A 27,827-nucleotide genomic window follows, 5' to 3' on the forward strand; every position below is an offset into this window, starting at 1 on the left:
CCATCTATCCCCCAAACCATCACTTTACAAAAGTTTAACTCCAGAGAAATGAACTCTCTAAATTGAATTTTCAAGTTCATTTTAGCTGATTTCTCCCAGACGGCTCACAACACATGCTCAAAGGCAACTGGGGGTGGAAAATAAATGCTGGCCCAGCCAGCGAAGCCCGCATTCCATGAAGGAATAAAACATTTCCTTACCTGTGAATTGTGAAATCTTCTCACATGACTACTCACAAAATTGAGGGCTTAGAGTTTCTCAGCTTTTAATTACCTGTGCTTTCTGACAAATGAAGTTTCACAAACTAAACATTTCTACTAATGTTACTTTGCTTATTCTGAACTCAACTGAACAACCTAATCTCCTATTTTAGGAATGGATCTGGTTTCTGACCCCAATCAGATCCTCTAAATTTCCAAAAACTTTTAATTTCTGAGGTTTTGCAAACTAAAACCAATTATAGAGTCATAGAGATGCACAGCACATAAACAAATGCTTCGGTCCAACTCATCCATGCCAACCAGATATCCTAGTCTAATTTGGTCCTATTTGCCAGCACTTGGCCCATATTCCTCTCACTCTTCCTATTCATATACTCATCCAGATGTCATTGTACTAGCCTCCACCACTTCTTCTAACAGCTGATTCCATGCACATATCATCCTCTGTGTGTAAAGGTTGCCCTTAGGTCCCTTTTATATCTTTCCCCCCTCACCCCTAAACCTATGCCCTCTAGTTCTGGACTCCTCCACCCCAAAACCTTGACTATTTATCCTATCCATGCCCCTCATGATTTTATAAACATATATAAGATCACCCTTCAGCCTTTGATGCTCCAGGGAAAACATCCGCAGCTTATTCAGCCTCTTCCTATAGCTCAAATAATCAAACTCTGGCAACATCCTTGTAAATCATTTCTGAACCCTTTCAAGTTTCACAAAATCCTTCCAATAGGGAGGAGTCTAGAATTGCATGTAATATTCCAAAACTGGCCTAACTAATGTCCTGAACAGTCTCAACATGACCTCCCAACTCCTGTACTCAATGCTCTGACCAAAAGGAAAGCATACCAACACCTTCTTCACTGTCCTATCTACCTGCAACTCTACTTTCAAGGAACTATGAACGTGCACTCCAAGGTCTCTTTGTTCAGAAACGCTCCCCAGGAACTTACCATTAAATGTATAAGTCCTGGCTAAAATTTGCTTTTCCAAAATGCAGCACCTCACATTTATCTAAATTAAAGTCCATCTGCCACTCCTCAGCCCATTGGCCCATCTGATTAAGATCCCATTGTACTCTGAAGTAACCTTCTTCTCTGCCCACTACACCTCCAATTTTGGTGTCATCTGCAAACTTACTAATTATACTTCCTATGTTCACATCCAAATCATTTATATGAATGATGAAAAGCAGTGGACCCAGCAGCAATCATTGTAGCCACCAATGGGTGCATAGTTTTTAACTTGTAACCTTGCCTGAAGTCTACAGTAGTGACTCAAGTGGGTTCTTTCTTGATTATAGTTTTTATTAAGATCTATCTCTTGATTAAATTTTAAAAATATAAACCATAGGTATTAAGTTAGCCTGGAGCACTGTTTTTAAAAGCAGAGACAATTCTATTTTCTGCATCTGTAGATTGTGAAGGAGCAAAGATGGCCTTTAGTAGAGTGACATGCTCTGCCTGTCTGATATGAGTATTTAGGGAGAGTTTCCATGTTCCTAATGATTATGTCTGCAGGAAGTGTCTTTGGTTGTGAATTCTATCATATTGCATGGTTTGGTTGGAGCAGCAGTGAGAGGCAATGAGGAATTTACAAGAGCTACGGCATGTAATAGATGGTAACTGTAGGAAGGGAGAAAAGCCGCAGATACAGTCAGGTACATGGCAATCATTGATTATTCTGAACCAAAAACAAGCTAATGACCCTTAATGTTTGCTCCAACCTTTATAAAACCACCACTGTAAAAACACCTTCCATTAATACTTCAGGAGACCTTCGCCTCTGACACATATTGGTTTAGGCCACTGCTCTACACCTTTTAATAAAGAAATTTTCAAAACAAGTAACCAGATGCCACTATTTTAAAACATGAACTCCAAAAATTATATTAATATATGTATACATCAGGCACTTTTCATTACAATATACCATAGGTCAATACAAAAACAGATATAAAAATGTTGCTACTTGAATGCATCACTGAATAAAGCAATTTGTGAGAAATCAAATTGATCTCATGAAAATCAAATACTAACACTTGAGAAAATCCTGAGCAGTTTTTGAAATAAAAATTATTTTAGCTCCTGCTTCTAAATAACTGGCTTAATGGTTAGCACTGCTGCCTTATGGCACCAGGGACCCAGGTTAAATTCCGCCCTCGAATGATTGTGTAGAGTTTGCACATTCTCCACATGTCTATATGTTTCCTTCAGGTGCTCTGGTTTCAAGTCCAAAGATGTACGGTTTAGTTGGATTAGCTGTGCTATAGTGCCCAGGGATATGCAGGCTGAGTGGATTAACCATGCATTTGGATAGGATGGGTCTGGGTGGGATCTTCTTCTGCAGTCAGTGTGGGCTTGAAGTGCTGAACTGCCTGCTTCCACACTGTAGGGATTCTAATTTTCTATATCCCTTCGATCTTGATACTCCCGTGAGAGGAATTAGTTTCCGTAGATCTACTCTACTGAATCCTTTTAATATTTAAAACTTTTGATCAGATCATCCATTGTCTGGGGAATGTATGTTCAGTTTATGCAACTTGTCCTCCTGTGTTAGCTCCGTACAGACCAATACGTTATAGTATTAACAATTTATGGAAAGAACAATTTTCATTGACCAAATAATTCCTTATCATTCAGTGTATGTTCTGTGCTTATTTGTAATGTAGGATTACCTTTATGATGAGAGACATCAATGAATGCATTTACACTACAAACTCAGCATTGGTGCAATGTTGTTACTTAATTGTTATAATGCAAATTGATTACAAAGCGAAGCATAGTGGAAGTTCTCTTTCAAGAAATCTCACTTTCATGCCTTTATCAGGTTGAGTCTTGACTTCAAATTCAAGTTGCATTTATTCTATAACTGCAGCATGGTGGTAGGCAATACAAACACACACTTAAAAAACTGAAGCTGGAGCAGTGGATTCAGTTACTGAATGACTGAAGTATGTCCAAATTTTGTTAATATTGTTTTAACAGTTATATCAGTCCACTGCAGCCAAAATCTCCTCAATTGATCCAACACATGTTATGCATAATTCATCAAGGGCAGAAATTCGGAACAAATTCATAACCAAGATAGTAAGAAAAGAACATTTTGTTTTCCAATAACAATAGATTTTAGATTAATTGAAGAATGGGGTCAGGAGAGGCCCAGGAAACAAACCGCATGCAAGTCATTACTAATATATGAAGCAATAATATTTGAAGGATTGAAACTAAAAATTGAAAATAAGGATTTTAACATGTTTTAAGCTATTCTTCAAAATAAAATTCCATCAAGGCTTTGCAAATTAAGAACAGCAAATGCAAACTTAGAAATAAAATAGACAAATTCCTTTATTTCTACATGCCATTTTTCAATAAGTAAAATATAAAATGGTGATCAATGGCTTCCATATTAAATATAATTGATATTAGGCGTAAAAACATCCTTTTATGTTGCTTTATTTTGCATTGCGGATCAAAATGGGAAAAGGACTGCTTCAAACCAAGGACTATGGAAGGCGTTGCAACATATTTAAAAACAAGTACCTGGAACTCATTGTGAGTTGTGTTTACACTGTTGATCTGTTCAAGCAGTGAGGGAAGATGTCTAAAATGCTTTGGCACCATGGGTGTTTATGCAGAATAGCTTTTCCCAGAGAGATTGCTGATTGGTTTGTGCATACAGGACTTCTTGTATAGGTCAGGAATCATCAGCATGGGTACAGCTCTCTGATCAGCTCAAGAACAGGTGAATAGACAGTTCATGAACAATGCAGAAGCAGAAACCTCCAGCTTGCAATAGAAATTAGATGTTTCTCACTGCAGAGAAGTAACCAAAATCTGGAAGATAGCTAGCTATTGTCTTCCACCTTTTGATGGAAGCTGTTGCCTCTAACCAGTGACTGAAAGACTGAACAATTAATGTGCCAATTGCCCAGTGTCTGTGGTAAAGAACTATAAGAACATGGAAAGAATAAGGAAGTTTGGATCAAAATGTTTTGGGAAGCAAAAGGGACATCTCATTGAATCTGGTGGACTGGTATTGTTGAACAATGCTTCCCCATTATTATTTCTCCACCCATAACATCTTGTCTTTGTGCAAGTGTGTGATTTGTTTTAAGAAGAGGGTTATAGTTTTAGCAAGTAGAGTTACATGATGATCATTCACATTATGTTTGCCTGTGGTTAGAAATGATGTCTTTGTTGGTAATTAGTAGTTTCTTGCTACTTACAGAAACCTCGTTAGTGGTTTTATTTATAACCTGAGTTCATTAGATTTTGTGTAATTGGATTACATTGTTAATTATTGTGATGACCCCAGGAATTATAGGGCTCAAGTACAGGCTCACTTTTCCAACTAAGTGGAATTAGCATTTTTTCCACAAGTTCACACAGTGAAATCACATTGGATTTTCAAATTGGAAACCTATACTTAGAATGCTTAATGTTATCTTTCCACTTTCTTGTTGCAGCTTCCAGTGCACTTCGTACAGGCCATCAAACCATATTCTGCCCCCTTGGATACTTCCCTTGTGGCAATGTCAGCGTGTGTCTACCACAGCCACTACATTGCAATGGGGTCATAGACTGTGAAAATGGAGCTGATGAGGACAAATGTGGTAGGTACAGTCGGGTTAATGTTGATAACAGGTGTAGGAATCTGTGTGTTTGAGTTATAGAGTCATAGAGGTGTACAGCACAAAAACAGACCCTCCAATCCAACTCGTCTATGCTGACCATATATCCAAAATCAATCTAGTCCCATTTGCCAGCATTTGGCCCATATCACTCCAAACCCTTCCGATTCATATACCCATCCAGATGCCTTTCAAATGTTGTAATTGTACCAGCCTCCACCACTTCCTCTGGCAGCTCATTGCATACATGCACCAGCCTCTGCCCTTCAGATTCCTTTTATATCTTTCTCCTCTCACCTTAAATCTATGCCTTCTAGTTCTGGACTCCCCACCCCTCATGATTTCATAAACTTCTATAAGGTCACCCCTCAGCCTCCAATACTCCAGTGAAAACAGCCCCAGCCTATTCACCCTCGTAAGATAGCTCAAACCCTCGAACAGTGGCAGCATCCTTGTAAATCTTTTCTGAACTCTTTCAAGTTTCACAACATCCTTCTTGTAGGGGGAAAGACCAGAATTGCACATAATATTCCAAAATTGGCCTAACCAATATTTGTGCAGACTCAACATGAACTCCCAAAGCCTATACTCAATGCACTGACTAATAAACCAAGCATACCAAACACCTTCTTCATTATCCTATCTACCAGCGATTACACTTTCAAGCAACTATGAACCTCCACTCCAAGGTCATGTTTAGCAACTCCCCCCAGGACCTTACCATTAAGTGTATAAGTCCTGCTAAGATTTGCTTTCCCAAAATGCAGCCCCTCATATTTATCTAAATTAAACTCCATCTGCCACTCCTCAGCCCATAGGCCCATCTGATCAAGATGCCATTGTACTCTGAGGTAACCTTCTTCACTGTCCACTGCACCTCCAATTTTGGTGTCACCTGCAAACTTACTAACTATACTTCCTATATTCACATCCAAATCATTTATATAAATGAAGAAAAGCAGTGGGCCCAGCACTGATCCATGTGGCACTAGTCACAGGTTTCCAGTCTGAAAAGCAACCCTCCACACCACCCTCTGTCTTCTACCTTCAAGCCAGTTCTGTATCCAAGTGGCTAGTTCTCCCTGTACTCCATATGATCTAACCTTGCTAAGCAGTCTACCATGAGGAACCTTGTTGAATGCTTTACTAATGTCCATATAGATCACATTCACCTCTCTGCCCTCATCAATCTCTTTGTTGCTTCTTCAAAATCAATCAAGTTAGTAAGACATAATTTCCCATGCACAAAGCCATGTTGACTATCTCTAAACAGTCCTTGGCTTTCCAAATACTTGTAAATCCTGTCCCTCGGCTTTCTACAAGTATGTCAGGAATAAAAGAATGATTAGAGTAAGATTAGAGCTAGTCAAGGACAGTAGTGGGAAGTTGTGCATGAAGTCCGAGGAGATAGGAGAGGCACTAAATGGATATTTTTCATCAGTATTTACAGTAGAAAATGACAATGTTGTCAAGGAGAATACTAAGATACAGGCTATTAGGCTAGATGGAATTAAGGTTCATAACGAGGAATTGTTAGCAATTCTGGAAAGTGTGAAAATAGATAAATCCCCTGGGTTGGATGGGATTTAATCTAGGATTTTCTGAGAAGCTAGGGAGGAGATTGCAGAGCGTTTGGCTTTGATCTTTATGTCATCATTGTCTACAGGAATAGTGCCAGAGGACTGGACAATAGCAAATGTTGTCTCCTTGTTCAAGAAGGGGAGTAGGGACAACCCTGAAAATTATAGACTAGTGAGCCTTACTTTATTTGTGGGTAATGTGTTGGAAAGGATTATAAGAAGTAGGATTTTTAATCATCTAGAAAGGAATAATTTGATTAGGGATAATCAACACGGTTTTGTGAAGGGTAGGTCGTGCCTCACAAACCTTATTGAGTTCTTTGAGAAGGTGACCAAACAGGTAGATGAGGGTAAAGCGATCGATGTGGTGTATATGGATTTCAGTAAGGCGTTTGATAAGGCCCCCCACGGTAGGCTATTGCAGAAAATACTGAGGCATGGGATTGAGGGTGATTTAGCGGTTTGGATTAGAAATTAGCTAGCTGTAAGAAGCCAGAGGGTGGTGGTTGATGGGAAATGTTCATCCTGGAGTTCAGTTACTAGTGGGGTACATCAAGGATCTGTTTTGGGGCCACTGCTCTTTAGTCATTTTTATTAATGATCTGATGAGGGCATATAAGGATGGGTTAGTAAACTTGCAGATGACACTAAAGTCAGTGCAGTTGTGGACAGTGTGGAAGGATGTTGCATGTGACAGAGGGACATAGATAAGCTGCAGAGCTGGGCTGAGAGGTGGCAAATGGAGTTTAATGCAGAAAAGTGTGAGGTGATTCACTGTAGAAGGAGTAACAGAAATACAGAGTACTGGGCTAATGTTAAGATTCTTGGTAGTGTAGATGAGCAGAGAGATCTCAGTGGCCATGTGCATAGATCCCTGAAAGTTGCCACACAGGTTGATAGAGTTAGTTAAGAAAGCATACGGCGTGTTAGCTTTTATGGGTAGAGGGATTGAGTTTCGGAACCATGAGGTCATGTTGCAGCTGTACAAAACTCTGGTATGGCTGCACGTGAAGTATTGTGTACAGTTCTGGTTGCCACATTATAGGAAGGATGTGGAAGCATTGGAAAGGGTGCAGAGGAGATTTACCAGGATGTTGCCTGGTATGAAGGGAATGTCTTATGAGGAAAGGCTGAGGGATTTGAGGCTATTTTCATTAGCGAGAAGAAGTTTGAGAAGTGACTTAACAGAGGTGTACAAGATGATCAGAGGATTAGATAGGGTGGACACCATTCCTCGGATGGTGATGGCCAACATGAGGGGACATAGCTTTAAATTGAGGAGTGATAGATATAGGACAGATGTCAGAGGTAGGCTCTTTACTCAGAGAGTAGTAAGGGTGTGGAATGCCCTGCATGCAACAGTAGGAGACTCGCCAACTTTAAGGGCATTTAAATGGTCATTGGATAGGCATATGGATGAAAAGGGAATAGTGTAGGTTAGATCGACTTCAGATTGGTTTCACAGGTTGGTGCAACATCAAGGGTCGAAGGGCTTGTACTGTGCTGTAATGTTCTATGTTCTCAGGATTCCCTCCAATAACTTGCCAATCACTGATGTCAGGCTCACTGGTCTATAGGGTGGGGTGAGGGGAGGGGGAGTGGGGGGGCGGTTGGGTGTGGGTGGGGGTGGGGTTGGTGCAGCAATCACTTCCCAAGCTTCCCACAGAGTTCTAGAGTACACCTGATCAGGTCCTGGGGACTTATCCACTTTTATGCATTTTAAGGCATCCAGCACCTTCCCCTCTGTAATATGGACACTTTTCAAGATGTCACAATTTAATTCCCCATGTTCTATTTCTTCCATGTCCTTCACTCATTTAGTATTTCCCCATCTCCTATGGTTCCCTGCATAGGCTGCCTTGCTGAACTTTGTGGGGCCCTATTCTCTCCCTAGTTACCCTTTTGGATTCTCCTTAACACTATTTGCCAAACCTATCTCATATCCCATTTTCGCCCCCCTGATTTCCCTGGTAGGTATATTCCTCCTGCCTTTATGCTCTTCTGGGGATTCACTTGATTTCTGCTGTCTATATCTGACATCTGCTTCCTTCCTTTTCTTGACCAAAACCTCAATTTCTCTCGCCATCCAGCATTCCCTACACTTACCAGCCTTTCCTTTCACCCTAACAGGAACATATTGACTCTGGACTCTCGTTATCTCATTTTTGAAGACTTTCTATTTCCCAGCCGTCCCTTTACCCGCGCAGAGGCAATTTGATAGATATATATCTTGAAAAATCGATGGTGATATGACCTACCTCCAGACAATTTTTCATGTTGATTTATTTTCTTTGGAAGGGACTCTCAAGGAAGTCTTGCATTCAATCTACTATAGAGATAACAGATAATGACATATTTGATTATTGACTTTGTGCCAACTGCCTTTGATGACATAAAAGAACTTTGCCCCAACCTTTGTCAAATATAGTGATATTTAGATCCAAAATAATCAATGGCATAATGTTTACCTTAACTAGTTTGCAGAGAATTAGTTATACAAATTGTCATAAAAAAAGCAAAATTTCTAGCATTTAGGCAAAACTAGTCTCCTGAAAGCAATTAGATTCTGGCTGTTCTTGCTGTTTTAAAAGACAGGGTTGAATTTCCCTGTTGTCTTGATGACAGTCTAGGAAGCAGTTGGAGAGCCAGTAAAATATACAGTAGCCAATACCCAGTCGCAGTTTCAGAGCGGAGTTGGTTATCTGCTCCACACCAGAGATGGGGCCATGAAAGGCCTCAGCCTGAAGCCAAATGGTTCACCCTCTTCTCCGAGCAGCCTCGTGGCTTTGACCCCATAATGATTAATTTAGATCTTTGCCTCAGAGGATGCCTCCATATTGAATTGCCCACCTCTCCTTCTGTGACTGTGAGTCAACCATCTTATTAAGAATGTGATGCAGAGGTCTCCAATTAGGAGGCAGCCTCTGGGAAGATTGTACCTCTTTCTCGCTCCTACCAAATCTGATTTTAAAGCCATTTTGGAGTTTATCTGAAGAGTGAAGCTTTGATATAATCTCCTGCATCACTCATCTGCTTTATTTTTCCTGTTTAGCTGACATCTATGGCTGGCCAAAACTTGTAGATTGGTACTTCGACCAAGTTACAACTATTAATGATGAATCAGGCGATTGCTGTGAGTAACCAGATATTTTACCTGATTTGTAGATTTGTGTTTCCCATTTGAAAAATAGCTTAATCGGTTGCCAAAAAATTGCAGTCACACAGCATTATACAGTTATCAGGACTTTAAATTCCTGAATTTAAAAATTCCAATTCCCAGTTCCCAGTATTGCATCTCTGTGTAGAGAAAGTTTCCTAATGCATTCCTTTGTGATTCTGTGTAATATTTGTTAACTTTTAACTCATTGACAATCTTACACTTCATTCCAGCACTCGACTTGTATCCAAAGAGATGTACGTGTGAAGGTTTTAAAATTACCTGTGAAGATGCAGGACTTATCACTGTGCCATCAGTTTCCACCAATGTAACAAAACTGTAAGTGACTTGACCATTCCTCTCCTTGAGTAACACAATCAACAGACTGATGTCCACATCAAACAGACTTCAGTGTTTCTTTGTTTTTGGAAAGCAGTTTTCCCACCTCGTGTCCAGACTTTTACACTTCCCTATGTTTTTCTCTCTGACAACATAAGAAATAATTTACTTACCAAGTCCACAAAGCCATCTACAATCTATTCATATCTGAAGGAAGCCTCTTTGATCTCCAAAGATTTGGGAGGAAATGCCAGAAATAAAGCAGCCACCTCATTCCTCCTGCATTTTATTTTTAATAGCTTTTCCGCTAATGATCAGAGTTAGAAAATTTCTAGAAAGAAAATTGATATTAAAGACAAAGTAATTCTAGAATTTTTGTTGGGTGTTCTTACAGAAATGTACAATAGAAAGCATAAAATTGATCCTCCATGTGTGGGGAGTGATAGCCTATTGCTAAACTATAAATCCAGGGACCCTGATAATGTTCTGGGGACCTGGGCTTGAATCTAGCCACGGCATATGGTGGAAATTGAATTTAGTAAAACCTCTGGAATTAGGAGTGTAATGATGACCATAAAACCATTGCTGATTGTCAGGAAAGCCCATTTGGTTCACTAATGCCCTTTAGGGAAGGTAACTGTTGTCTTTACATGGTCTGGCCTACATGCGACTGCAGACCCACAGCAATGCGGTTGAAGTTTAGTTGTCCTCTGGGCAATTAAGGATGCTGGTCTTGCCGGTGATGCCCACATTCCATGAAGGAATAAAGAAAAGGTTACCCTCTGGATGTGTATTGGGATGGTGCTTTGTCCACTTGGCAGTGAAGTCACCCTAGTTATTTAAGTCAGAGTTTATTTTTATTCTTTCAGAGGATGCAGGTGTGACTGGCAAGGCTGACATTTGTTGCCCATCCCTAATTGCCCTTGACTGCCACAGAAGGCATCACGGTTGTTGCTAGATGACTGACCTGCATGACTCACTGCTTATGGCCACAAACCAGCTGGGCTTTGAGGGAGTAGAATTCCTCCAGTTCCAGTATGGAGCAAACTTCACATCTTGTGCCTGAGACACAATGTGTGCTGTCAATGACAGCCTGCATCATGGAAAGGTCTGCAATCCAAGCAAGACTACAACTCTCTCCATCTGTTTGTGTCTGGCAAGAGAAAATGAAATGAAGTTGGCTGACTTTGATTCAGGAACCTCACAGAATAAGAATGACAAGCTACAAGATAATGCAAAAATCCCTGATTCCATCCAAGTAGGGGCCAGATGAGTAGTTTCATTGTCCTGGTAACCTTCACAGCCACTGGCAAAGTAGTTCTTGCCCTGCTTTGGGGTTAGAATTGTGCCTGCACTGAATGGCAGATTCCTGTGAGGATGTCTGGGTTGAAATGCAGAAATCTTATGCATTGTTCCTCATTGAAGTTCGGGCAGGAACACTTTGCACAGATATGGGCTTCTGCTAATATCACTTCTTCCTGTTTTTCTCCTCAAGTGTTCAGTCACTTGTTTGGAAGCTCACTGCTCAACATTGCAGTCTGGCTTTATTCCAAGAGGAATACTTATTAATTTCTGGGAGCAGCTAGTTTATGCAAAGGTTTTGTATTCACAAAGCTGACCTTCAACATCTACCACATTGCTCCCTAAAAACATTCACAACTTATCAATACCACGGTGGCTCAATGGTTAGCACTGCTGCCTCACAGCATCAGGGACTAGGATTCAATTGCAGTCTCGGGTAACTGTCTGTTTGGAATTTGCACATTCTCTTCGTGTCTGCGTGGGTTTCCTCCGTGTCCTCCAGTTTCCTCCCACAGTCCAAAGATGTGCAGGTCAGGTGAATTGGCCATGCTAAATTGCCCATAGTGCTAGGTGCATTAGTCAGAGGGAAATGGGTCTGGGTGGGTTCCTCTTCATAGGGTCAGTGTGGACTTGTTGGGCCACACTGTAGGGAATCTAATTTAAATCAGCCAGGATCTAACCTGTAAGTAGTTGGTGATCATTTGAAATAGAGTGGTGGTGGTTTTCTTCCCCATAATAAGTGATGTTAAGAGACGGCATAGGTTATTGTGAGGAGCCATGAAATTACATTAAGTCAATGTTGTACACTGATCTGCCTGTTCTGCATTACTAGCTTGCTAACATCTTCACTGCTTTGATACCTGATGGAATTTGTGGCTGGAGTGCATGCATGCACATTGGATATATTCTTGGTTCATCTACAGCAGATGTAGTGACAAAACAAGAGACGCTAGCCACTCTACATTCATGCCCACGACCTATATATAAGAATTCATTGCTGTTATATGTGTCTTACCTTAGTAAACCAAAACTGTTTTAAAACTCTCTGTCTTCTGCCTCAATCTAGGTTGCTAATGCAAAACAACATCACAACCCTCCTTGATGACCAGTTCATTAGATACAGACAACTGGAACTACTGTGAGTATTTCTCTAATATTAAGAGAACAAATTAGCTAGCCATGGAACCCTTCGAAATGCACGAACCAAGTGTGCTATATTTAGTCTGATTGCAAACTTGATTTGTGATTTATAGTTTAGGCAAATCTGAGCTAATGGTTTAGGAGGAAAAGTGCAAACCTTCGACAAGCAGACAAGACTTTGAAGTTATATTATAGAAGATGGATCTATGCTTATGGTTTGTCTTTCAGAGAGACATTCCTACTCTTTTTGACGATAGCCAGTTATCCTACCCCCACCCATCACTCCCTGTCCCATGGTGAATCATCCATTAATGAATTAGTTCCCCTCGTTTGATCTTGTACCTCATTAGTGCCTCTCATGTTCTTATGCTAAAAACAAACTGAACAGATGTGCTGCAGAAAATTCCCCTCACACTTGAGTATGTTCATAACATTGAAGTACGTGCAACCTGCTGGCACTGGGAGGGAAACAGGAATGACAATTCTGCATGAATTACCCAATTCTGATCACCAGTATTCACACAAAAGAATAGTATAACCTGCAAGATAGTAATCTGGACAAAAATAACACCCATTATAACATTTGGGTTTTATCTGTCTATACTGACAGACACTAAGTTCTCCTCAGAACGAGGGTCTAATAAAAAAAATCTCAGCTTGTAATATCTTCCAATAAAGTTACTTCGTTACTCAATACCAAGTCATTCCTGATTTATTGTGGATTACTAAAAATTGTGAATGCTGATTTGAATGCTAGATTGTCTACATCTCACCTCATATTATTCCTATCTCTTCCCCTACCATCGATTGCTTTAGCCAATGAAAATCTATCTATATCAGTCCTGAAATCTCCAGTCACTCCAGTATCAACAATATATTTGGGGGTGTGAGTCAAAATTATTGGGTGGACAGGAAGTGCAACTTCAGAATTCCATTAATCATCATGTGGCCTAACACTAATTTTAATATTATGTTCATGTGTTCTTGATTTCTGCCACCAGAGGAACTGTCAGACTGAGAACATCCTTTTAATATTTTAAAACTCTTCCAACTTTTGTACAACAAGAAATGGATACAATCCATGTTTACAGCCACTTTGCATAATTTCAACTTCTGACTTCTGGTATTATTATAATGAATCTATGCTGCAGCACTCCAGGAACAATATATACTTATTAAGATGCAATGCCCAGAACTGAACACCATGCTCCAAAAACAGCTCAACAGAGCTTGAAATATATTGATGTTTAGATTTCTTCCATTTTTATATTAGTCCAACCAGCCCTTTTTAAGATATTTTCTGTACTTGTACATTATATTTTAGATTAGATTAGATTACATTACAGTGTGGAAACAGGCCCTTCGGCCCAACAAGTCCACACCGACCCGCCGAAGCGAACCCACCCATACCCCTACATTTACCCCTTACCTTACACTACGGGCAATTTAGCATGGCCAATTCACCTGACCTGCACATCTTTGGACTGTGGGAGGAAACCGGAGCACCTGGAGGAAACCCACGCAGACACGGGGAGAACGTGCAAACTCCACACAGTCAGTCGCCTGAGGCGACTATTTAGTTACAAACAAATACAGAGATTGCTGGAAAATCTCATGAGGTCTGGTAGCACCTGTGGAGAGAAATCAGAGTCAATCTTTCAGCTCTAGTGACCCTTCTTCAGAACTGGATTAGATTTTACTGATTTGTGTACTTAGTCCCATAATTACTTTTCTTGTGTCCGAAGTAGCCATATGCAGACTTGCTTACATTGAACTCAGTTTACTATAATTTATTCCCATACCTCTTCATCTCTGCAACTTCCTGCTCTTACCTGCACTACACAGACCCACTCCTAACTAGGCTGTAGCCAAATTTACCAAGACAAGCTTTTCAGACAGCTGTTATATAAATTATAAATGAGAAAGGTATCTTGTTAGGCTCAAGAATATATGCTCACCGGGAGTAACAACACCTTTTTTAAAAAATTTGGAACTTGAATTTTTAGAGCACGTTTAAAATAGCAAAATGCCCAAAGGACTTCATTACTGAACAACAATTTGACACATAGCTGGGAACAGAGGTTGAGAAATTAAGGAAAGAAATCTGGGGCAAGATTTCACTATCGTCCGGCAGCAGGAAGGAGAGCCTTCATAAATCTGCAGGTATCTTTCCCATTGTCTACACATCTGACCCTGAACGGGAAGCAACTTTGTTGGGGATGGATGAGGCCTTAGAAGATTTGTACATGAGCACCACGACCAAGAATGAGCAGAGGCCTCATTGATGTTGTGGTGTCCCTCACCATGTTTCCCACCTCCCAGGTCTCTGTCCTTTCCAGCCTTCCAAACATAACCTCCTCCAACATCACCACCACATGCTCCAGTCTCCTCACCCGGCTCTTGTATCAGAGAGACCTCTGGATGTACTTGCACTCTAAACTCCCAGCACATTGTTATGTGGGAGTTTGTGTTGTCACAGCATTTGAGGGAAGCTTCTCTAGGCTGATACCAGATATGAGGAGACAATCTTAAGGTTGAGTAGGTTAGGCCTGTACCTGTTGAACTCCAGAAGAATGGGAGGTGATCTTATTGAAAAATGCAAGATTCTTTGGGTTCAGGGTAAATACAGAAGGGTTGTATCCCCTGTGTAAGAGTTTGAGAGCCAAGGGTATAATTTCATAATAAGGGGTTGCACATTTAAGACAAAAATGAAGAGAAATTTCCCTGTCCAGAGGGCTGTTGAGGCTGGGTTGTTAGGTATATCCAAGGCTGAAATCAGCAGATTTTTAATCAGGACGAGGATTGAAGGTTATGGCGAAAAGGCAGGAAACTGGATTTAAAGGTTGTCAGATTAGCCATGATCTCCCTGAAGGGTGGAGCAGATTCAATGATCACAATGTTGCTCTTCTGCTCCTACGTCTTCTGGTCATATAGAGTGAGAAATGGGCAATGATAACACCATAAACACTTGTTTATTTGTGATGTCGTGGTTTAGACTCTGGGACACCAGTGTCCATGAGCTACTTCTCATATTTATGCAAGGAAGGATATATTTGCCACATTAGGGAGTGTAAAACATGTTCATCAGGGTCATCCTTGAGATTGTGGGGTTGTCCTGTGAGGAGAGACTGCAGAGACCGGGCTTGTACTCTCTAGAGTTTCCAAGAATGAGGGATGAAACATACAACATTCTTTCAGGTCTTGACTGGGCACATGAAGAAAACATATTTGCCCTAACTAGGAGTGGGGTTCTGGAACTGAATTACAGTCTCTGAATAAGGGGTGGTGTATGTAGGACTGAGATGAGGTGGAATTTCTTCATTCAGAATTGTGAATCTTTGGAATTCTGTACCCCAGAAGCCTGTGAAGGCTCAATCATTGAGTATATTCAAGACAATTTCTACTTATTATAGATATCAAGGGATATAGCATGGGAAGATGACATGACACAGAGATAGAAGATCACCTGTGATCAAGATGAATAGTGCAGCAGGCTCGTGGGCTGAAAGCCATTGTTCCTATATTCCTTGACCTTGGAAGCAGTTTCACCCCATGCCACTGGAGGGGGAAGCAGTTCACGCATATTATGTTCATGGAATTTCAGAAGACAATGATAATTGGAAGCAGTCAGTAATGATTAAGTGAGGAGATACACATTAGTAACTGACTGAACACAGCCTACATATTTGAGAAGTCTTGTAGTGTGGAATGTAAGATTCTACCAGTGTACTTGTATAGCACACAAGTTTCTCTTTTTGAAAACAAAGTAGAACTTTTTCTCGTATAAAATCGAAACACTGTGGATCCTGGAAATCTTGACAAGAATTAAAAGATTAGACAGTACAGCAGATTCCTTCAGCCCATCAGATCTGTACTTCCGAAAATACAATATTACCTACATTTGTCCCACTTTCCCACACTGCATCCATTACCTTGAATGTTATGTTACAGCAACTGCTGGAGAAATTCAGCAGGTCAGGCAGCATCTGGAGAGAAAAACAGTATTAATGTTTCAAATCCAATACAATTTTCTTCTTGAACATTTTTTTATTGTGAAAATTCAGAAAATGGAAACAGATAGCAATAAAAAGTAAGTGTCTCACCCTGTGTATAACACGTTCACCACTCCTTGAGTCCCCTTGGATTTTTAAAAATCTGCCATTTTCACCAGTAAATAGGAAATTGGTAATTTCCTCAAGCAGGCAAGTTTTGTAAAACATTCAGCTCACCTCAAGTTAAAAGTTATTCCACCGTGAGGATTTACATTCTACCTGTAATAATATTAATCATAATCTACAAGCATAAAGACAAAACTAAAGTGACAAGAAATCAAAATGAGCAAGTTCAAACTTTTTAATCTGATCCCCTCGTCCATCTTTATTTCCGCTGTTCTTTCCTACTTGATGCCCTTTACAGAATTCTTTCTTGATTGTTTAATATTATATTTTTGTCATGAGCCTTGGTTAGCTCTCAACTCTGAGTCAGAATTCTCTACCACACATCTCATAAGGCAGTCGCATTTCAATATGGAACCCCTGGAAGTGTCATCTTTCAAATAAGACATCAAACTGGGACCTTATCTAAACAATGATTCGAAGAAAACATGAGGAACTTTCCCATTGTCCGGGGCAATATTTATACTTCAATCCATTTCATTAGAACACATTGCCATCTGTTTCTTATTTGTGGCAACATCCAAGAGACCTTTTCTGTTGCATAAACGTCAATGAAGCGTGTGGTGGTTGTAACGAAATTGCAGCAGACCCCCAACAAAGAACTGGCCAGGGAATAGTTTCAGCTTCTAACTCTCCCAAAAGACACATTTCAGCTCCTTAGAACAAAGCAAAGAGAATAGCCAGTGCCCTGCAGAACAGCTTCCAGAGCATGATGACCCTGATGCATGCTTCTGTCTCTCAGGGTTTTCAAGATCAGATAGCTACTTTCCAAACGGCACATGCTGTTTTTGTCTACTGAACAGTATAAATCAAATGCATCAACCGTCAAATGAAAGAGCTGATTATTGTAGAATAGATTCTGTCACTTAGATAGATGTAAAAAATGATTTTCCAGTGTATCCAAGGTGCCCTCCATTCATTTCTCAAAAATAATAGAACAATATGTGTACAAACTAAAAACCATTGTTGGAATGAAAATGATTAACATACTAGCCTCAGATTGAAAGCTGGCCATTTTCAAAAGACTGCACTGACTTCATGCTACATAAATGCCAAGCAATGACCATCTTCACAAGAGAAAATCTAACAATTGTCTTTGATGTTCAATGGCATTACCATCACTGAATCGTCCACTATCAGAATTCAGTGGGCTATCATTGACCAGAAACTGAACAGGACTTGCCACATAAATAATGTAGCTACAAAAAGAGGTCAGAGGCAGGGAATTTTGCAGCAAATAAACTCACTTCCTGACTCCCCACAGTCAATTTACTGTCTGCAAGTACAAATCAGGGATGTGATGGGATACATTCAATGTGCCTGGCTGAGTGTAGATCTAACAACACAAGACACACGACACCCTCTCAGGACAAAGCAGCAACCTATCCATCAGCCTAAACTCTCACGCCCTCCAGTACCTATGCATGCTGACAGCAATGTGTACTGTATACAAAATGCCCTACAGTAACTGGCTCCTCTGCCAACTTGAAGGACAAGGGCTGTGAAAATGTATGTGAACACCACTACTGGCAAGTTCCCCTTCAAGTACTCACCATCCTTGGCAGCTCACTGTTATTTTCCTAAGGGCAATTAGGGATGGGGAGCAAGTGCTGGCCTAGCCAGTGACAGCCACATCCCATGCAAAGAATGAAAGAAAGCTCAAGTAAATTCTTCTTATCCTGTTATTGCACTTTATAGAAATAATTAAAAATTTCTTGTGAGGCATATGATCTGGAATTAAACATATACATTCACAATGATTAATCCGACTGGAGCGTTTCTATTGAAACCCTGGCTGTTGATACACAAACTTCATCTCAGATGGAGCATTCCCTGTAGGCTGAAACACATTTTGTGCAAGAAATTTACCAAAGATCACATGCTACCTGTGAAAATTCAATAGAAATGTCCTATGCTTTGCCTATTGCAGGGTATCAGGCAGGAGGCTGGAAGAATACAACAAGCCAGGCAGCATCCGAAGGTGGTGAAGTCAATGTTTCAGGTGTAACCCTTCTTCAGGACTGGGTGGGGGTAGGTGTAGGGGGAGCTGCAGATAAAGGGCTTGCAGGGGAAGAGTGGTGAAATGGGGAGAGGTGAAGTCAGGCAGAGGGTACGACCTGGTTGGTCATTGGGAGGGACGAATCCTGTCGGTGGCTGAGAGGAGTGAAAGGGAGGAATAGGGGCTGGGAAGGGAGTCGGGGGAAGGGAAGGGAGATTACTTGAAATTGGAGAACTCAATGTTGAGTCCTGTATTGTCTGAATCCTGTAGCCTGTTAGTTTGCTTGTTCATTTCCTTGCCTGTTTCCTCAAATCACTGCTTGTCCTTTCTTCCGTAGGATTTTGCAAAACAACTCAATACATTCCATCTCCACCAGAGCCTTTGCAGGGCTTTTCCGTCTAAAGAGACTGTAAGTATTTAAAGGCATGTCGTCTCGCATAACCTCTCAACTCGGGGAAATTATATACTTCTGTTATGGACCAGGCCAGAACTCCACAAAACATTTCAAGAAAGTAGCCCAGACCCTAACTTTACTAGTTGTTTTAGCAGGTGTAACGCAGATATTCCAGGAGTGATGTGAGCTGGTCAAACCACTTGGTTTTAAACAAAACAGAATTTGTTTACAAGATTACCGAATGAAACACAAACAAAAGAGAACAAAATACCGAATAACTTAACCTATCCAAAAACTCAACAGACTATCCCCACTTAATGATGCTGTTCCAAATACTTGCAGCAATCCCCATAAACACCCCTTGGCACAAAAGGTAAAATCAAACATAGGGCTTACAGCAGAGATGTCAGACAGAGAGGGTTAGCATTGACCTACTTCTCTTGGGCCCAGCAGCTTCACAACACTACTGCTTGCTAACCAAACCAAACCAAACCAGAGAGAAAACTGAGCTGGGAGAACTGGCCACTCCCCTTTCATTGTAGAAGTGTTTATTTTCAAATTTGAAAGCATTTTTCCTGAGGCAGTATCTATTAGCAATTATCAAACTGGCCCTAAAACCCATCCAAACCCAGACTTTTCGGAGTCTGTGTCTTTTAGAGCTCCTAAAAAAAACGAAGGACAACATAACTTTGTTAAAGGAGCAGCATTGTCACACCTCAACACCACTGATTCTAAATAAATTGTCTCGTGGGGATTTTGAAACACTAGTTGTTTTTCATTGAACCTGTAAAATTCTACCACGTTTAGTCGAGGTTCTCCAATAATCTGTACAAACTACTTGCAATTAAGCAAGCTTGGTGGAACAGTGGTTTAGAACGTTGTTTTTAACTGGATTGATGGAATCAAGTCTCCTATCTCTTTATCCTGATGAAGAGTTTCGGCCTGAAACTTTGACTTTCCTGCTCCTTGGATTCTGTCTGACCTGCTGTGCTCTTTCAGCCTCACATCTATTGACTCTGGCTTCCAACATCTGCAGTCCTTACTGACTCTCATCTCTTACAAGTGTTCCAAGATTAATAAGCTTTGTGGATACTTCAAGCCAGAAATCTTAGTGTCTCTGCTTTCACATCACAAAGTCACCAATTCTAGGATGTTTTAGATGGAGGGAGCATGGACAGTCAAATTAGTCCTTAGTATGAGACGCAAAACCAAGTTTCTACTTGCCAGTTCAGTTTGAGATTAAGGATTCCAGAGCACTATTTGTACAATGCATGGACTTCTCCTGGACAACCCACAACCTTTATGAACAAGAACGAGACAGAGTATTGGTGTTTTACCAAGCGCATACCATGTGCTATTTATCTACAGTATTTCAATATGTAATATTGAATATGCAAATAGTAAAAATATATTTTGTGAAGTGCGTTGAGATGAAATAAGATACTACACCAATGCAAATCTTTCTTCCTTTAACAACCTTTTTACTCGTTTACACCAGATATCTCGGCAGGAATAAAATCTCCGTGCTAAAGCCAGGAGTATTCCATGATTTGCATCAACTTGAGTGGCTGTAAGTGTTTTCAAATATTTTCATGTTCCATCTGTGGAATATTTCTCCTAATATGGTTTAATTATTATTTTGTTTTATGTTGCAAACTTCCAAGCAATAAACCAAGTCTTGAAAGCATGAATAAAAATTAAGTGCTGATAAGTTTGAAAAACTTGAGGCAATGTATAAGTGGTAAGTCATCAATACATCAGAGAAGCAAAAGCAAAATATTGAGCATGCTGTACATCTGAAATGAGAACAGAAAATACTGTAAGCATTCATCAGGTGTAACAGTTTCTTTGGTACATAAGCTGCCAGACCTGCTGAATAATTACAAATGATTCTGGTTTTATTTTTAATAATACAACAAGTATTTGTGTTGTGTAACTTCCACGAATTACATAGGAGAACAATTCATGAGAAATCTTATCTGGGTTTTGAAGTTAAAGTTTTTTCAGATGGTTTAATCTCCAATGATGTTGAGGAGCTGGATTTTTTGCATCCTCTGCATGGCGTTTATAGATATTGCTGAGATCATATGCTTCGGTTGCCACCAAAGGAAACAAGTGCATACTTTGTGAATTTTCCTATGGCCCACTATCAACTCCCATGGCTCCTCATTCTCCCCATGACAACCTATTTGCTGCTACTCCCATCTCCATGGTCTCTTAAACCTATTATGTCACCTTGTGCCTTCCTACCCAGTCTTCATGGCCTCTCAAACCCTCATACCACCCTATTCCCCTATACCCAAACCACATCGCTCCTCATACTCCCTATGCTAACCTGTGCCCTTCTACACAAGCTCCTGGCCCCTTATAACTCCTATGGCAACTTAGTGCCAATTCTTGCCAATGCAAGCTCCATTGCTACTTTTTGTCCTTTCCTCCATGCCAACCTGCTTGGTATCTACGATGGGAAACTTAAGGAGTAATGCTGACCTGGTTATGTGTCTATTAATAGCTCAAAACTACATATTATATGCATTAAAAATCAACATAGCGAAATTTCTCCAACTAATCTCTCGTGAAAACATTTGGACGCTAAATTGTTTGGCAGCTTTAACAGTTCATTGCCTATTTTGACAGTTCTAATGGGTTTATGCATTTTTAAGTGCATTCAAGTCAACGTTTTGCAATCTCAAAGTGCATCAGACACTCTCAAAGGTTCCTGGCCAACCCTGAACAACTGATCCTCTGATGATCACGTGAACCTTCCTCCCCAAGGTGGCCTGGGTTACCACACCTCTCCAAAGGACTGCTTTAGCTATCCAAAAAAATTTATTGAAGGAAACTTGCTCTGTCCTGGTCTGCTCTGTAAATTCTGGATTCTGGACTGTGAGGATATGAAGCTCTGATTTAAATGGAATCACTCATGAAAAGTCCATAAATTTGTCTCGAAAGATACTAAAAATGATGCTTATGAAACTGGGTCTTCCAATCCTTGGGGTTATTTGGTACATCCAACTACCATTCCGACTATTCTAAATTCCCAAAGAGACTGTAAAAAAATAAGGAATAAAAAGAATCGAGTTACCTTACCAATCCAGCACACAGAATCTTTTTTTTTGGTTAGAGGAGGAGGAGGACGAGTGGGAGACACTAACTAAGTAGTGTATCGGGTAACACAACCGCCCAGATATATTACTTCACTTATTCAGCAGTCCCATGTCTGCTCCTGCTCAATATGCATTCCACCCATTCATGATATAAGTTTTTAAACCAGTGACTCAACATCCTGTCAGCCCCTTTGTCGATGCTCCCGCTCTTCCTGCTGCTGAAGCAAAAGTAGAGGGCCCCCATGCTCAAGGTAAGTTTTTTAATCAGTGATTCACCTACCTGTCAGCCTTCCCGAAATGCTCTGTAGCTTAAAATATGGAGGAGACACTTTGCAATATATGCACTGACACTGAGGTTCCTGAATACATGTTCAGTACCTTTCCAGAGGGAGAGACGAAAGGGCAATATTGAGCTAACCTGTTGTAAACACATAATAGTGTTTTCCTGCTGCCAAACACAACCAAGTTACAAATATTTTTCTCAACCTTTTTTGAAGAAGTTGATATTTAATTTGAAAATTTTGTCTAGTCTCTTAATTTTGTCTAAACTCCGGTACAAAAATGAGATACCCTCTTGGCAACAAGACTAAAGGCTTTTGAACAGCTATTCATTACAGGACAAGATGCACTTCATTCCCATTGATTTATCAGGAATTGAGTGAACAACACATAATAGAATATATACACGTCTCATAATGAGAGGCCTTACAGTTTTCCAACTAGGATCACAAGATTATATTTTTTCCAATTCCATTATCTTATTACAATGGAGTCGGTACATTCTACTCCCTAGACAATTGTATTCAAATCTATGCACAGTCACCAAATGAACATCTAAGCCATAAATACATATTCAGTCACTTGGTGACCAAGAGATACATCGCTTTTTCTCAGGATTGAGAATGATTTGCTTGCTCTCAATTTTGATGTCATAGAGTCATAAAGTCACAGAGATGTACAGCATGGAAACAGACCCTTCGGTCCAACCCGTCCATGCTGACCAGATATATCAACCCAATCTAGTCCCACCTGCCAGCACCCGGCCCATATTCCTCCAAACCTTTCCTATTCATATACCCATCCAAATACTTCTTAAATATTGCAGTTGTATCAGCCTCCACTACTTCCTCAGGCAGCTCATTCCATACACATACCAGCCTCTGTGTGAAAACATTGCCCCGGAGGTCCCTGACCCCAGGGAAAAGATCTTGTCTATTTACCCTATCCGTGCCCCTCATAATTTTGTAAACCTCTATAAGGTCACTCCTCAGACTCCGATGCTCCAGGGAAAACAGCCCCAGCCTGTTCAGCCTCTCCCTATAGCTCAAATCATTTATCTGAATTAAACTCCATCTGCCACTTCTCAGCCCATTGGCCCATCTAGTCAAGATCCTGTTGTAATCTGAGGTAACCCTCTTTTCTGTCCACTACACTTCCAATTTTGGTGTCATCTACAAACTTACTAACTGTTCTGAGATTGCTGGTAAGTCCAGAGTATGATCCCTGACTTGGACACATGCTGGCCATTCAGTTTTGAGAGGGTCAGGAGAGGCAGGAAAGATTATTAGTTCACTCTGTTGCCTCGACTTCACCTCTGCATGTACCTGATGAAGTCTCTTAATGTTCTCAGTGCCTTCCCAAATAAACATTCTCAATTTTAATAAGTCACAAAACAGAGGTTCCAATGAGCCCAATGCTTTGAATCATCCTTTTCGCTATCTTCCTGGGATTCTGAGTTGAAAAGTCATTTTGTGAATCTGGTGTCATACTATTAGATGCATACCCTTCTAACACGTAGTGCTCCAGTCACAAATTGAGATGTTAACTTCTATTGTGATTAAAAGGAACCAGCCTTGGGCAACTGTCTGGGTAGAGTTTGCACATTCTCCCTGTGCTTGCATAGGTTTCCTCCCATAACCAAAGATTTGCAGATTAGGTGAATTTACCATGCTGAATTGCCTGTAGTGTTCAGGGATATGTAGGCAAGTTGCATTAGTCTGGGTTAATGTAGGGGAATGGGTCTGGGTGGGTTACTCTTTGGAGGGTCAATGTGGACTTGTTGGACGAAAGAGCTTGTTTCCACACTGTAGGGATTCTATGAGTCTGCAATGATAGTGATCAAATTTAATAAAGCAGTTATTCTGATTATATGATTTTTCTTTAAAGGCATAACCAGTTCTGATCCTATGCTGACCAAAATTGTTCCAATTCTCGTTACGTCAGGTTCCAAATTCAATGAGCCTCCCAGTTCCTAATGCTGATTTTGATATATTATCTGTGCACTAGAGTGTTGTACTTGTAAAAAATGATGTATTGTTAGGGAATCAGTTAAGTGATAATCTAAATTCTTCTTCTGTCATAGCATTTTGGACAACAACTTGATAGAAAGTATCACACCAAAGACCTTTGTTGGCCTGAAGTCTGTCTTCTTCTTGTAAGTAGTGAATAATTGACACATCTTTTACTATTGAAAAGTTTGCTCACTCAATGGATTTAGACAGTGACACTATGGATCTCTGTTGCTAACTAGAAGTTGGCCATCATTTCTCTGTTCAGAAAGAACCACACTCCTGATTGTGGATTGTAGATTGTGGAGCTCACGTCTGATTACAGTATCATTGGGATTTGCATCACATGGAATTGTACAACGTGAATAGGCATTTTCTACCAATCGAAATTTCAGAACAAACAATTATCAATTACACCATGATAGTTATAAACTGGGGTGTTCCTTTTGAATAGTCTCCTTGGTCAAGTTACAAATCAACTCTTAAGCAGGACCCAAACAAATTTGTTTGGAACCATTTCATTAGCTGTCACCATTTAGATTGAGAGGCTATCTGGCTGACGGGTTGGTCAGTCTGTAACACTTGACCAGGATCAGGTAGCGCAATTGAGGATAGACAGAGAAATGACGGGTTTAGTTTTCCTGGCTATATGGTGTTGAGTGTGGAGGCAACAAGGCAGGGGATACTGGGAGATGAGTGGGACCTACTTTGGGATAGTTCCCATATCCATTCTGCCAACAGGAATGTTTTCCGGTGGGGTCAACTGTGCAGAGGCAGGTGGGCAACTAGATACAATACTGCACCATCATCAATAACTATGCTGCAGAGCTAACTATGTTCAGGTCTTTGGCAGAAAGATGTTGTTTCCTTCAAAGGCTGTGAGATATTTTTCTTCCACAGCACTGACAAGGTCTTTTAGTACCTGGCAACGGTCCTAATCATTGTACTAGTTTCTTATATGTATCATTTATGCTTTTGCACCTTAATACTTGAATAGATTCTCCTCATCAACTGTTACAAAGTTCATCTTTTCCTCTAGGATTGATTTGAGCTGAAATGGACTTTTGCCTCACTCACCATCTGAATGGCTTTCCTTCAGTCAGATCTTCTTTGAACTGTAACAAATTTGACAAAGCCTCATCAGCAATACCTACAGAAATTCTCTCTTCTGAATTTTACTTTAAGGCATGATAGTCATATTTCTCTGCTAATCTGTAGAAAGCATGAATGAAATCCTTCCTCTGGATGTTGAACTGTTCTATTAAATCTTGCTCTTTCAAGAATTGTGTTAGGTTTGATATTGAAGTCATTGTCAAAGGCTTTTAGTATCTTTCAAAAGTATCTGTTGCCTCTTTATGATTGGCAAGTTTTAATATCATAAACTATACTCCCAGTTGTTTACAGAAGTATATTTACTTGTCCTGCTTCTGATTGAATATCTAATTTGGAAGGTATTCTGTATCTCAGAAATTGATTTTTTATAACATATCATGCTATCTTTGATCCATTTCTGACATTATGCCTTCCTAACAATATTATTTCTGATGCCACAACCTCCTAATGAGAGAATATATTTCACTTGTTTAAAAGACTTTATTTCATAGTAATAACAGTACTGCTGCACTTTGCTGCTGCATTCAAGGATATTCCCATTTTTGTTTTAGCTAAAATGGAGGATACATACCTATTTTACAACTTCACTGTATGAACCCAATTGGTTGCAGTTTCAATAAATAATTCTAACTTTAATCATGATTGAACTGAATGGTTCCCACACCTTGCAGTTTAAGTAAATCATTCTGTCTGTATCGTGCCTCTTATGAAAGAGTGCCCACTCTCTGAAAACTTTCTATCTCCCTTTCTGTCTGTTTAGGCTTTTAACCTGCCCAACATTATCACTTTAATTGTTGGCTTTGCAATGTCCCTGGGTCAGCAACCTTGTCTTAATATTTCTTTTGTGGTCCTTTACTTTGATGTTTATAGCTGTCCCCTAAGTTAATCGCTTGCTATAGCAGTGATGCTTAATCAGAACTAAAATAATTTTTTAACTTATCACCTTTTTGGTCATGGTTTACTGCACTTTTTGACATTTTCCCCAACTCGCTGAGGATTTTAAGCTTCAATCATGGAGACTCTAATGTCTGTTTGCTCATTGTTCAACTCTGACTTCACACTGTTCTTGCAGACCATCACCTTGTGATACAGTATGTAAGTTTGGAATTATCAATTCTCTTTCTCCCGGGAGTTGCCTAAGTCTCCTTTTTCAGTGGGTCTCTTATCAGACCTGAAATGCTTTTACCATTCACTGAATTGTTTCTCCACATTGTCATGATGGTTTCATATGTAGATTTCTGAAACATTCAGCTCTTCCCTGCTGCTGACTGTGTCTTGGGAGCATGGCAACTTAAAGCTGGGATCGAAGATGTCACACTGCTGCTCACCATGTGCTGTACAGGCAGTCAACTCAAAGGTGAACAACTGCATAACTTATTGTATGGGTAGGCCAGCTCACAACACTGTATGTAACCTCATAATGAATGATGCTGCCAACATTTTCTTTAGGTGTAGGAAACTATAGGGCCTGTTTGATCTAGAGAAAATCCACTTCCTGATCCGAGTAGAAGAGTCTCTAGTAGATGACAAGACTGATTTTATTATGTGTTAACAATTAGTTTCAGATTACATTCCCTTGAAACTGTTAGAGACCTTGAGGAGTCCACATGACAGGGTGCACTCTGTCAAGATCGCTAGTTGTTATGCCCCGAAGTCCATTTGACATCATTATGTGGATGGTGCTTATGGCACTCTTCCATTCAGACCTTTTCAGATCTTTTGTCTTTAACTTGGATAGTGCCAAGCTTCTTGAATGATGTTGGAGCTTCACCTATCCAAGTAAGTGGAGAGTATTCTATCACATTCCTGATTGTGCCTTGAATATGGTGTTTACACTTTAGAAAGACAGAAGATGAGTTATTCACTGGAAAATTCCTAGCCTCAGATCTGCTCTTGTAGCCCTGCTTAAATGGTTATTCGAGTTCAGTTTCTGGTCAATGGTAACCCTAAGATGTTGCTAGTTTTGGGATTCAGCGATGCTAATGTCATTGAATGACAAGTTTAGATGGTTAGATCCTGTCATACTGAAGATGCTGATTGCCTAGCACTTGTGTGACATAAATATTTCATGCCATTATCAGTCTAAATCCCATAAATTAAAAAAAATGTGAGTGAACAATTAGGTAATCTGTTTCAATGCCATTGGTTGAAAGAATGTTCAGCCACTGTTGCTGAAACAGAGTAAAACGTTAGATTACAGAAATAAAATATGCAGATGCTGGCAATCTGAATGAAGAGAAGAAAATGTTGGATGTACTCAGCAGGTCTGACAGCATCTGAGGAGAGAAACAGAATTAATGTTGATGATCTGTGATCTTTATCATAGAAGTAGAGAGTTGTCTATCACACTCTTGACGTCCACCTTTTAGATGGTGGACA

General features: G+C 40.1%; 1 protein-coding gene across 1 annotated transcript in view; it reads left to right on the forward strand.

Moving 5' to 3' along the window:
* The window catches only part of rxfp2l (relaxin family peptide receptor 2, like), a 106,670-nt gene that overhangs the window by 40,937 nt on the left and 37,906 nt on the right, over window positions 1-27,827 (forward strand). The window contains exons 2-8 of the mRNA XM_043705268.1: window positions 4,690-4,836; window positions 9,487-9,567; window positions 9,825-9,930; window positions 12,299-12,370; window positions 18,884-18,955; window positions 20,439-20,510; window positions 24,410-24,481. Of these exons, the coding sequence (XP_043561203.1) occupies window positions 4,690-4,836; window positions 9,487-9,567; window positions 9,825-9,930; window positions 12,299-12,370; window positions 18,884-18,955; window positions 20,439-20,510; window positions 24,410-24,481 (622 nt within the window). The remainder of the gene's footprint in view (window positions 1-4,689; window positions 4,837-9,486; window positions 9,568-9,824; window positions 9,931-12,298; window positions 12,371-18,883; window positions 18,956-20,438; window positions 20,511-24,409; window positions 24,482-27,827) is intronic.

The sequence above is a fragment of the Chiloscyllium plagiosum genome, chromosome 15, assembly GCF_004010195.1.
Source record: "Chiloscyllium plagiosum isolate BGI_BamShark_2017 chromosome 15, ASM401019v2, whole genome shotgun sequence".
In the NCBI taxonomy this organism is placed as follows: Eukaryota; Metazoa; Chordata; class Chondrichthyes; order Orectolobiformes; family Hemiscylliidae; genus Chiloscyllium; species Chiloscyllium plagiosum.